The sequence below is a fragment of the Sitophilus oryzae genome, unplaced genomic scaffold (genome assembly GCF_002938485.1).
Source record: "Sitophilus oryzae breed Bouriz unplaced genomic scaffold, Soryzae_2.0 scaffold_866_pilon_pilon, whole genome shotgun sequence".
Taxonomy (NCBI): Eukaryota; Metazoa; Arthropoda; class Insecta; order Coleoptera; family Curculionidae; genus Sitophilus; species Sitophilus oryzae.
The window spans coordinates 577650-591752 of NW_022147490.1; the positions used below are offsets into that span (position 1 = coordinate 577650).

Here is a 14103-nt window from a genome sequence, read left to right on the forward strand (position 1 = left end):
TTAGCATATTATCTGGAAAAAACATTTTTTACGAATTATTTATATTTATGGCCATGACTCTATAGAATGAAATTTAAAATGCTATTTTTTAATTGAAAATGTCAAAAGTTGACATATGATATGACATTCTATTCACAATGTCATTTTCTATCAAATAAAGTAAAAATATACAGAGTGTATAATAATAATAAATAAATTAATTGAATACGTCAATCTATCCTGATTTATGTCATATACTGACATACCAAATCTCGTTTTTTTATCTGAAAAAATAAAAAAGTTATAGGGGCGAACCGCTTTAAAAAAACACCCGGTATAGAAAATGTCAATGAAAAATAATTTTGTTTTTTGCTACGTTAATTTTGCTAGTTATTACCAGTATTTTAACTTTAATATTTTTTTTATAAGCTTTTTAAGGTATTTTTTAATATTTGTTTATAAATTTAACCCTAAAGAATTTTGAATAAAGTACTGAAACTTTTAAAACCTTTTTTTAGTACCGTGTAAACTTTGGTACCGTTCTGCTGCCTATGATTGATAACTTATAGCATTATTTTTAACAAATTTTTATTAAGTTGCTTCCATTTAATTTTTTGTGTTTTATCATGGCGAATGCGCCGGGATTATATTGCTATGTTTTTACAAATCTTTTATTTTTGACTTTTTATTTATACATTGTCAGTAGTCTTATATCTCCTTTACGAAATTCCTTTGGAAATAAATCCAGTTTAAATATTTAGCTTCTGACAACTTTATTACTAAAAACGTCAATACAAAATTATCACCTGTAAATAAACAATCTACTGTTATAGAGATCAATTGTAATATATCTCTAACAGTAGGTAAGTAAAAATACTTATTTAAAACAAACTGCGGATAGGGAATATAGAAAAATATCAAACTGTAATTCTAAGTTCTAACCAACATATTTTAATATTTGTTATAATGTTTCTACAGTATGCCCCGGATTGTCTTTACAAGAGGAAAACCTTTTTTTTATTATTGACATTTTGAGGTAAATGCATTCTCTCAAAATGTTTGCTTCTTCAAAAATGGTTAATCTCGTTTATACTTTTGCAAATTTCCATACCGTTTAGAGAAAGTAAGAAAAACATCAAAATATGGTTGATTTTCTAAAAATAAAAATGCATTTCTATGGTAATATAATATCGTTTTAATTCTTTAATATACCGTATGATCGAATAAAAACGGCGTCAGCGATGGCTATGAAATGTAGATCGCTGTCGTTTTATATGTAAAATTATACTGGAAATGTTATCGATCGTCATTTCCAAGCCAACTGGTCGCCATTTTTTTCGATCATACGGTAGTATTATTGATAGAATTTTAATATAGAAGTCACATTTCTGCTGTTTTAAAATGTTAAAGAAACACAAAATTTATTTATTTCAATGCTATGGAAAGGAGGATAATAGTTCGGAAAATGTAATACAACTTTTAATTTTTAACTCTATGCTTACAACTTACAACAAACTTATAACAACAACAAAAAATATTAAAGTTAATTAAAATTAATAATAACCATCAAAGAATCACCATATAGAAACGCTTTGTAATTTTTAAAACTTTTTTTATGTTTTTTATAATTATCTCTAAAACAGTATGAAAATTTGGAAAAGTATAAAGGGATTTAAACATATTAAAACAAGCAAAGATTTTTATGAAGAACGCAGTTTTCTTAAAATGTCAATAATAAAAAGTTTATCCTCTTGTAAAGGAAATTCCGGGACATACTGTATTTTATCATAAAATACTAATTTTATTTCTCTTTCAAATAATAGACACTGATCGAAAAAAAAATGGCGTCAGCGATGGCTATGAAATAAAGATAGCTGTCATTTTATACATTACATAAAATTATATGGGGATAAATGTTTTCCAAGCCAACTGGACGCCGTTTTTTTTCTCGATCGTACGGTATTTCTATGAATAGGTATAAAGAGCTTGAAAACAAAGTAATTTTATTTAGTTTCTTTTGGATATATCTTCGAAATACCCTCCTATGAATTTTTATATCTTATAGTGCAAATAATAAAGTTAAAAATAAAACATTTTAGTTTACAACAAGAAATAATTTTATTTGATTCACACCGAACTTTCATAAATAACAATTTGTACAATGGAAGGTTCCTTATTGGCAGCTTTCGCTGTCATATCTTGAATGACAGCTTGCAAGGCATCTTGCCACTCCTTTTCTGCTTTTTCTTTGTCTTTCTTCTCCTTTCGACTGCCCATTCTTTTCGGCATCGATACCTAAAATTAAAAATTAGAGTTAACTCCAATAAAACCGCATAATCGAAAAAAACGGCGTCAAAGACGGCTAGGGAATAACAATCGATGATAATTTTGGTGAGGTCAATCTCTAATTAAATATGATATTTTTGTGAAAACTCTTGCGGCTTAATTTTTGATTAATCCAGATAATTTTTTTCAGTTCTGAAATATGTTTGTGAATATTTACTAGAATACAATCAGTTGAATTAAACATTCTCAGAACTAAATAGTTTTTTTGCCAGGTGAATTTTATTAGCAAACGGTTATATTTTTATTTTTAGATAGTTTGTTGCTGTCTGCGTTTACTTTGACGAATAGTTATTTACAGTTTTATACGTTCATGCGTTATTGTAGTAATTTAATGCTATTTAACACAAACGATAGTTTTAACTGTGTTAATTTGTTTATGAGTTTGTACGAGCAAAATTGAAAGCATTACTGCTATTATAAAAGTTGTTCAATTGGAGCCAATCTTGTTAAAAGTGACAATTCTTACAAATCTTTATAAAAAGGAAGATACTTATAAAATAATATACTAACCACTGTTAAGACTTTCATTAAGTCCTGTTGGAAGGCTAGAACGTCCAGGCCAGGAGCGTTATCTGCTAATTTCCTGAAATTCTCAGCTAGAGGTCCTCGCAGTGCTTGTAGTTGTCTCCAGGACTGTGCATACTGTCTGCGTACAAGCTCTATTATAGTTGAGGTTAGGGCTAAACCAACCAGGATGTAGAGGGTGCAGAGTAGCATGTATTTTGGCTTTTCTGAAGAAACATTATTATTAACATTAATTTAGTTTCGCCGTTTATTAATATTTATTTCCTAAAATATACTTGTGTTAATAAAATTGCTACAAAACTATATATAATATTTCTAGGGATAGAAGCTAAATACTAATAGTAGTAGAACATACGATAAAATTTACCAATCCCAAAAAGTAAATACACAAAAAAGTATCAAAATTTAGTGGATTTAGTAACAAAGTATTGCAAAGTCAATAGGAATTTAAAGCTGATTGACTAACAAAGACATGCGCAGATTCTGATAATCGGAAGAAGAAACGTATTTCGGGAACTAAGAAGGCTTGGACTGTATGTATTATCTTTAGTTTCATAAAAAAAATAGCAGAGTGGTGTGCAAACCGCTTCTTTGTATCTCTACTCATAAACGGGAGATTCCAAAATTCCAAAATTAGGACACCCTGTGTAATCACATGACATGAAATGTTTATTAAAAAATAATTGTATATTTTTCAGTGTTTCAGCTGTTTAGCAATAAAAACAATAAAAATTACAGTTATCTCTATACTTTAACAGGTTATTTATAATTTATAATTAACTGCTAAAGTTCCAACTGCTGTTTGAAATACAAATTTTGATGACGTAAAAATAAAGGTAGGTTCATATACATATTGTTGTTATTGGTTTATAAAAAATGCGGAGGCGGCAAAATTGACAGAAAGCTGTTTTAATATTTTGCGAATTCGCAAAATGTGAAATCTGGGGGGCGGGAATATTGACACTGATTTAATTTTTGCGAATGTTCGCTGCGAATCTTGAGTTTTTGGGTTATAATATACTGGGTGACAATTTGAAAACGAACAGTATTTAATATTGCCTCTACCGATGATAGTATGAAAATTTGGCGAAACACGTCAATTTACATATCAAGGGGGACAGTTTTTGAGACATTTGTTGTCGTGTTACTTTCAACCCCTTGACCCCCAGGGCACCTACCCCTAAAATTTTAAATGGCAACCCCTATTTCTTTTACCATTTTTGTGTTCCTTATAACATTCTACATAACGAGGGTCACAAGGCAGGACCTCATATGACTTTTTTAATAAAATTTTATTATTATTTTTTTTTAAATTTTAGTAATATTTTCACAAAAATAATTAAAAATATTTTATTTGGTAATAGAGTATTGATATTTCGACTCTATAAGATAATTATTCATTAAAAAATAATAATTTGATTTTTATTAAATAATTAATTTTTAATTTTAATTTTTATTTAATAATTTTTTTTGGATTTCCTCACAAATCCTATCAAAAATGATACGAGGTACTGCACTGTGACCCTCGATAAACTAATGATAAAATAATGCAGTTTATGTAGAATTCTGTAAGAAAAAAAAAATGGTAAAAGAAATACGGGTGCTATTTAAAATTTTAGGGGTAGGTGCCCTGGGGGTCAAGGGGTTGAAATTAACACGACAACAAATGCCTTAAAAATTGTCCCCCTTGATATGTGCATTGACGTGTTTCGCCAAATTTTCATACTCTCATCTGTAGAGGCAATATTAAATACTGTTCGTTTTCAAATTGTCACCCTGTATGTCATCTCTTGTCATTTATTTCTTGTTATAGTTATAATAATATAAACATTGGTGAAGATGGAATAAACTGAAAAGGTATAAAAAAAATTTACACAATCATTATTAGATACTTAATTTTTTACAGTCTAATTTATTTTTTTTAATATGTAGTAGGTACGAAGTTCAATGTTTTGATTGCAAACTGGTAATATTGTTGGAACATTTTCAAAACCATCGGGAATCAAACTCCTTTATAGATATTCTGTGGTAGTTTCTAAATGTTTTTCATCGTTAATTCTCATTTATTGCAAAAAATTGTGATCACCATTGCTAATATCACTTTTTAAATATTTCGCATGTTCCATTGTTCTATATGTACTTACTATATGTATTTTACTTTTGTTGTTTTTTTATTAATAAATATACAGCAATAGACCATCTTCTACGCCAAAAGTAGCTTCATCAATTACACAAAAACATTCTTATAAAAATAAACCTATAAATAAAATTCTTTAATCAGGTGACATTTTCAACATGTGTTTAAAAAAACAAATATCCCTAGAATTCATTGTTATATGACTACGTAAATAAAAGACGAAGTTATTTTGCGAAATTCGCATTTCTCAATTCGCCGGTATATGAACCTACCTTAAAGTTTTAACTGATGTTATACGAAAAATACTGAAATCTAACAAATCTTTTTTTTGGCTAACGATTTCCATTGACCTCCATATTGAAATTACTACTGTTAAAAAATTTCCTCGAAAATTTCATATTTAATTAAAAAATACATCTTGGTTATCCCGTAGAAACACCAAACACCCTGTACAGAGAAGCAGGCGAATGACAATGAAAATAATAAAAATAATATTAAATTTAGAGATCATCCTGGAAATGTTGTTGTAATATGATTACTATCGTAAAACAATAATTTTGATAAAATCGTCCTTCATTCCCCCAAAAAATCCATAATCTAACTGGCACTTCCCTGCATCAGAAAATATAACAACATTCTCCCCTTTCACTGGAATATACTACAGAAATTTATAGGCTTGTATCTCGATATTCCAGTTTATGTGTAGCATATTTTTCACACACCACTGCCACATTTCCAGCAATTTGGCATTGTAAATTTCCCGTTATACGCCTTTAGTTTCGACAAGTATGAGGCCAATTTAAATAAATCGCCTTTTTCAATTCCGTTTGCCCGACAGTTTGTTAGTGCTTATTTTGTTTTAGTTTAGTGTTTCTTATACTATTTCTATATTTTTATAGGAAGACTTATGGGAAACAAAAATAGAAAATACGTACACAGGTTGTTATTACTGGTGTTTATTTGATTGTATTCTATGGTAGAAATAATTTGATATATTTTTTTATTTTTCTAGGGAGAAAAATGTTAAATATTTTATATACTAAATACACCGACCGGTACGATTATGGGACTGGCAATATTTGAACTTTTTTTTTAACATTTTATCAATGTATTTAAAAAATTTAACATCAAGGCGTCTACCCCTAAAATAAACTAGTAAAATTTTGTTGCCTATTTTCGAACCTCTTATACAGGGTGAGCCTTAAATAAGTGCAAATATTTTTAGGGGTGGTATATTTCGACCACAGACACACGTTTATGAGATTCTTTATGACGTTTTGGAAATTTTTTTAATTTTAAGTTAAAAAGCATAATATATTGATATGGCACCATAAGTAATACATTAAATATACAAGAAAGAAAACCTAGAAAAGATCCAGTGGTTATCAAAATTTAACCAAAAAATCATATCTTTTTAATTTTTAAAGTAAAATAACTCGGTTATTTTGGACTTATTTGAAAAACGGTAAAGAGAAAATATATGTTTCTTTTATCGAAATCCACCATCCTTGAAAATATTTGCACTTATTTAAGACTCACCCTGTATATTGAGGGTATGTTTTCTATTATCCCTTTCACAAGCAAATCAATCGGGCAATATTTGCCGTACGTTCTTTGTAAGTTCTTTTTGAAATTGAATTTCGCTTTATTATCGAGCGTACAAACGATATTGAATTCTCCCTTTTTTTATAAATATATTTGCGAATAATAAATTGCATTTTATAGATTTCGCACCCGTTTGGAAGCTTAGGTCTCGACAGAAGAACTGAATAAAAAATAAGTATTATAGGGAAAAATAGGGTTGTAGCGGAGGAAATACAAGAGTACTGTAGCCAAACGATTGGATTTTTGGAAATCGTGAATTTGAGTGATGAGCTCGTTGGAAGACTATTTTCAAAAGGTACAGAGTGTCCCAAATAAATAAAAAATATCAAAGTTGTATTTTTTTAAATGGAACATCCTATATATTATTACATTTTTAGTTTCTACGATTAAAATAAGGTAAATTAGATTAAGGTTTACCGCACTTTAGGTGAAATCGTTTTTACGATTATGTGAAAATACACAGACGATTTTAATCCTTCATTTCTCTAGGCGAATTTAACTTTTTAAAAAAAAATGTTGTACTGACATTTTTCTATTTACTAAATTTTGTGTTGGCATAATAAAAATTATACTACCTTATACAGAGTGTCTAAAAATTTGTATTTAGATAATTACTAGCTTTAAATGTCAATATCTTGTTTAATTTAAATAGAACACCTTGTATATTTTACGTGAATCAGATGCACAATATAATTGTCTATGAAATTGTATTATACCATTTTTACTTATCTCTTCAAGTTTGCACAGAAAATGCATTTCCTTATAATTTAGATCTCATCAACATACCCTTGGAATATTGACATTCCTATGACGGTCCAACGATCCTATTACTCGCATTTTCTAAAAATCTAATCGTCTAGATACAATATGCCGGCGCCGTGTCGAATGAGGTGAATTACCCTGTATATTATCTTTTTTGTATTTTATTAAAGTTTTTGACATTATATATGTTTTACCCTGGAAAGAGAAAATGTCGAGAACGTGACATTCCATTAGTGATCGTTGGCCAAACTCATTTGTCTTAACATTGTCAGATGTAGGGTTTTGATGACTCAATAAAAAACACTGTATTGAAGCTTGCTAGGTATCGAGGTACTAGCTTTGTTCGGGTTCTTGTTATTACCGATTCTGAACCGTCCCAGAACTCTGCAGCGCATGCGCAAATGAAATAATGTCTTTATATTTCTTTCTGCGCATGCGCATCACAGTTCTAGGACGGTTCAGAATCGGTAATAAGAGAAACCCGAAGTAAGCTACTGTAAGCATAGTTTAAGGAAAAGAGTAGTTGCACTCTCGCAAATATTTTCTGCCAGTTTTTAGAAGCTGTCGAATATCGGCAGGTTGCAAAGCGTTTCAGTTGAATTCCGTCCGTCAAGCTGCGAGGTTCGAGCGTTGCGTCCCAGCACAGAGACGGATTGACAAAAAATGAGTGCCTTACTGTTTGCTGCTATTAATTGTAGTAATAATTCAAAAAGTTGTTCTTTGAGTTCGCAGATATTTGCAGTATTATACATTTTTTTACATATGGCTGCTTTACATAAACAGTAAATTTTTATCAAAGCACCTAATATGATCTTTGTCTGATATTTTATCGTTGAAAATCTCATATGTAATGAAATACAGAAAATATTTGCAAAACGGTTAAAAATTTAAGAACACTTTATATACAAAAAATGTTCACCTTTATTGTTTTTATTTTTCTTTCAGATGTAGTTTTAATTCATGTAGAATTAAAACTACATCTGAAAGAAAAATATGGTGTTGCATTAAAAAAAATGAGATACAACATTTTAAATATTACGGTTTTGGTGACGTCATAAAAAATATCCTGTATACGATAAAGTAATTTTTTTATACGAATTTATTCTGGTATCCTTCATGTTTAAGAAAACATAGCTAAGTATTAATAAAGTTATATTCACTCTAGTTTTTTACCACTTTTCGTATATACATAGATAACGTTTTTAACTAAAGTTTTAGTAAATAAGAAATAGAATGGCAACACCGCAGTGTGCTTTAAATAAAGACAGTGTATTTTGAAGTAATCACTTGTCATCTTGTCAATCAAATTTTAAATATTTCCTGCTATGCGTTCCAGTTGTACCAACTTATTTCTTTGTAAAATAAAATAAACTACTTTGAAATTAAAATGACAGACACATCTATCACTGTCAAGGATCTTCTCGTTGGACAGACTATAGTTGTATAAAGGTAGTAAATCTAGATGGAAATTGTAGCAGAACTTAAATTAACAGTGACACTATCGCGTTGTATTGTGTAACTATTGTGTAGCGTGTGGTAGATCTCGGCAAAAATTGAGTGAAATAATGGAACAACTTTTCCCTAGTAAGTGACTATATAATATACATACGTGTAGTAAACCGATATATAATATAAATTATATATTTTTCTTGCATTTTAGCTTTTATTTATTACTTGTCAAAGATTAGATGTCAAAGAATTTAGATACGTTAATTTGACTTACCTGCTTCAGTGCGTATCGGATGTTTGTGTTAATAAATACTTATTATAACTTATCTATTTTTATTAGAATTATATATTTTTATAACAATTTTATATATAACTACCAACATTTATTCACAACGTAAAATAAAACAACAAATTATTGAGTCTACCCCACGTCTACCCTACATCATAGTTTTACATTTTTTAAATAAAATTAGAAAAACACTGATAAACCGGAATTTAAGTCGGCCATAGTCTTCTTATTCAAAGATGTGAACTAATCTGTTCAAGGTCACATAAAACTTAATTCCAGTGACGTGGTGTTTCAAGTCATATAATAATCAATATATAATCTGTTGTAATTTGTTGTTTGGTATGTCAAAGTCTTGTCAAAACATATATTTGGTTATAAATATAAAATGGAGTGCCCCATTGGTCGCACTGCAAGCACACCAATGGACTGACGCACAAAAACGAATCAATCAAAGAAACGCGATATAGTATCGTCTTTGTCAATCACGCTAACATTTTAGAATAAGTAGAAGGAGCGCAGGTAGATGATTAGACTGGGCCTTTAAAAACCTACGTCTGCGGTAAAAATTTACGTTTTTAACGTAAAAATGATGGCGCGCGTGTCGATTCTAACTTCATCAAGCGATGAATCAGTCCCAAACATTCGTGGCGTTTACTATAGTTTTATGCTAGGAGCTACAGATGCCCGACGCACTAGTGCCGGACCCTGTATAATAAATACCGATTATGATCGAAAAAAAAACGACGTCTAGTTGGCTTGGAAATGACGATCGATGACATTCCCCACATAATTTTACATATAACATGTCAGCGATCTTCTTTTGACGCCGTTTGTAATGTTTTTTTTTAAATGGTATACAATGTTTTTCTTTATTTGGCTATACCGGGTGCGTCTGAAAAGTGGCTCACCTCTATAGCTTTTTTATTTTTTTAGTTAAAAAAACAGATTTGGTATGTTAATATATAACATAAATTAGGATTGATTGACGTATTCAATTGTTTACGGTCACTTCCGGTTTCACCGGATATGACTACAACTTTTGATTTTTAAATGACACCCCGGGATTTTTTTACTTTATTCGATAGAAAATGTCACTCTCAATAGAATGACATATCATACATCAACTTTTGACATTTTCGCATATGGTTTATTTGAAATTATAACTTGCCGTTCGTAACGAAAATTTGACTTGAAATACCAAGTGTGTGTGGGGTATCAAATTATTCGTAAAAAAATGCTTTTTAAATATATGTTAATGAGCCACCCTCGTTCTATTTGAAAAAATTGAGATATGATTAAAAATACGATTTGAGCATTTTCTAACTGGCCAGGACAAGATACTAAAAACATTAGACCATCAAATCTATTTTTCTAAGGCTCCTTGATGAAGAATTAGTGTTTTTAACGTAGTCATGGCACTCTAGATTGAATTGTAGAATACAATTTTTTATTAAGCGAGAATGTCAAAAGTTCACATATGATATGACATTCTAGTCAGAGAATATGTCATTTTATATCGAATAAAGTAAAAAAATACCAAGGGTGCTATGTAAAAATCAAAAGTTGTAGTAATTTCCGGTGAAACAGGAAGTGACCAAAGACAAACGAATACACCAATCAATCCTAATTTATGTCATATACTAACATACCAAATCTCGTTTTTTTATCTGAAAAAATAAAAAAGTTATAGGGTTGAGACACTTTTGAGACGCACCCGGTATTTATAATGTGATTAAAAATGTCAGCCATATTTTCTTACCACTTCTTCCAAAGAAAATTGCTTGGTTGTGGCCAAAAGTGAACCATTCAATGTAATTGAGGATGTACCTTCAAAATACAACCTTTCCCCATCACAGCCTCTTAGATTACTGAAAATATAACATCCTAAAATCAGTAGCAATAAATGAACACACTCAGATTATACAGGGTGTCCCAGAAATAAGTGCAAGTATTTTAACTGGTACTATAGTTCAATCACAGAAACAGGCCTATAGGTTTTTTCGCAAAAAAAAAATGTTCGAATTTTTGGATTTTTTAGTTAAAAAATATAATTTTTCGATAATATGGCAACATAGGTAGTAGGTAGATTAAAAATTTAAAGAAAATCCGGAAAAAGATCCAGTGGTTCTCAAAATTTGAGCAAAAATCATTTTTTGAATTTTTCAAAGTAAAAATAACTCCGTTATTTTGGACTTATTGAAAAACGATAAAGAGAAAATATGTTTCTTTTATCGAGATCTACCACCCCTTAAAATACTTGCACTTATTTCTCGGACACCCTGTATAGTTCTCACCCCCACACTTCATTGTAGCATTTTTAACTAGATCCGATAAAATATAATTTTTCCTAAGTTCAGTATGGCTGCCTGAGCCATTACAAATAATTTCAACCCCATCCATAGATAATGGAATATGCTGGCTTGCAGCACACCACAGCTCTTCGCAAATCTCGAACCCTAGTATACAGTGTGGTTAAAAAACAATTTGTAGATTTATATTTCTTTTTTTACCTATACAAGTATCTAGTGTCGATATAACAGCATCACCAATAGGAACAGTTTTTTGTCCTGTTATTGCTGATATCATTCTAGGTAAATAGAATTCTTCTGTAGTTCTCTCCTACAATAATTGTATAAATAGTTCAGTCATTGGGGATCAAAAAAGGGGCTTGCTTGGAAAAAAGTCCGGAAGTTTTGAAACTTTGCAGGTTTATAGGTTTTGGGGTCCCTAACTAAAATCCATAAAATTCACATTTTCAGACTTGCCGCCGGCGCCGCCATCTTGCCAAGATGGCGCCCAAAATCGGTATTTTGTAAATATCTCGAAAACTATGCGTTTTTCGCAAAAATTTGAAGAGAGCAAAATTAAAGAGAATACAATTTCCTATAAAAAAGGTTCCATGAAGATTTTCGCTAAAGTCACCGTTTAGGCACAAAATCCGTGGAAATTTTACAATTTTGCGTAAAGTATGATATATGTATGTATAGTCGATTTTCCGATATCAAATGTCCATTAGGGTTCACTAAAACTAGTTTTAGGGGGTTTTAGTTAGGGGGTTCACTAAAACTAGTTTTTATTTAGTTTCTTCAATTTTATCATGAAACAGTGGCATATTATTAATTCGCTCATTAATTTATGAATAATATTAATTTTAATTATTGAAAATGTGTACTTGTTTCCACACCACTGACACCAGCCAAGAGGTAAAGTACTCCTCGAATGTCTACTCCCCTAGGTAAATTAAAAACTTTACTTATCTGCACAAGCCCGACAGACCTTGCTCATTGATGTCAAAGTCGATCGTGTCTGCTGTACTGGGCTCATCAGGGTGGTCTCTCAATTCGTCCAACTCTTCATCTTCAGCCGCCAGGTAAGTCCAACTTCTCTTCATCGGATTCGTCGAGTGACACTTTAGTAACGTTGCCACAGGATTTCCCATTGCAGTATGCACAAATCATTGAACATTTTAATCCTGATTTTCTGCATCCGCAGGCTTTACCACAGTTGTTGGTTTTGCATTTACAGGATAAAAATGCCAATAGGGATTTTGGAGCTGGATCTGTCAACCCCATTCTTCCAACCCCATTCTTCGGCATCTTTGGTACAACCAGACCAATGCTGAATCTGGTGGTAAGTTCGCAATAAATGATGTCCAGCACGACAATTAATTATTCATAAATTAATGAGCGAATTAATGATACGCCACTGTTTTATGACAAAATTGAAAAAACTACACTAAAACTAGTTTTAATGAACCCTAATCAACATTTGATTTCGGAAAATCGACTATACATATATCATACTTTACGCAAAATTGTAAAATTTCCAGGGATTTTGTGCCTAAACGGTTGACTTCAGCGAAAATTTTAATAGAACCTTTTTTATAGGAAATTTTACTCTCTTTAATTTTGCTCTCTTCAAATTTTTGCGAAAAACGCATAGTTTTCGAGATATTTAGAAAATAAAGATTTTGGGCGCCATCTTAGCAAGATGGCGGCGCCGGCGGCAAGTCTAGAAATGTGAATTTTATGGATTTTAGTTAGGGACCCCAAAACCTATAAACCTGCAAAATTTCAAAACTTCCGCACTTTTTTCCAAGCAAAAATCCCCAATGACTGAATTAAAAAGTCATATAGTCTGTTCAATGGATCAGGGAAGATTTTGACAAGCGACATCCAAAAATGCCATAAAATACAATTTGCATGTGAATTAAAATGGCAGACGCCACTGTCACTGTCAGAGTTGCTCCAGTTGGACAGATTCTACATTAATTGATAAGATTGTAATTGATAAGAACAAAATTGATCTCTTGAATTTTTCTTGAACATTGTACAATTATTATCAATAAAAAAATAAAAATTAAAAAAAAATAAAGCCCTTCTCGATATTCATGTATATATTCTAGCGATTTTGAGATATGCAGTGTATTAGTTGATTTATTTTTTTCTCGAAAACTGTTCGGGTGTTTCATTTTGGTTGAAATCATATGGTATCTCCGTTATTAGTGTTTTATATTTAGTGAGGATGGGAGGATGCGGTTTGCACAAACCTCCCATTTTTTCTCAAACGGAAGATGCTGTAAACAAAATTTTCATAGCCCTCTTGGTTTCTGAGCTACATGGTCTTTTCGAAACTCTTGCAATTTAGGACAGCCCCCGATCTCCGTTATTATGGACGATATCGAGAAGGTAAAAACTGATTCTTGTAGAACATTTTACGTAGCACAATGGTGTAGTGTGTTTTTCTACAACAAAAATATTTTTGAAAATATAAAGTTATGTTTATTACATAACATACATAAATATTATGTTATGTTATAAATCATATATAATCCGCCTTGCTATGGGTTCCTTAAAAATATATATCCCTCTATATTTATTTTCACTATTTACTGCAATATTTAAAATATATCATTTTCTTATTAGTAGGCCGTGATAAATAACAAAAAAAATCAAAATGGTATTTACTAAAATAGTAATACACATTAAAATTTTATTTGGGATTGGTATAT

The 14103-nt window shown here is 30.6% G+C and overlaps 1 protein-coding gene across 1 annotated transcript in view; it reads right to left on the minus strand.

Annotated features, from left to right (window-relative positions):
• Window positions 1-2082: 2082 nt before the first annotated feature.
• LOC115890476 overlaps window positions 2083-14103 on the minus strand; it is an 18175-nt gene continuing 6154 nt past the window's right edge. Inside the window, exons 2-3 of the mRNA XM_030910716.1 lie at window positions 2836-3056; window positions 2083-2274 (exon numbers count right to left, since the gene is read on the minus strand). Of these exons, the coding sequence (XP_030766576.1) occupies window positions 2107-2274; window positions 2836-3056 (389 nt within the window). The 3' untranslated portion in view covers window positions 2083-2106. The remainder of the gene's footprint in view (window positions 2275-2835; window positions 3057-14103) is intronic.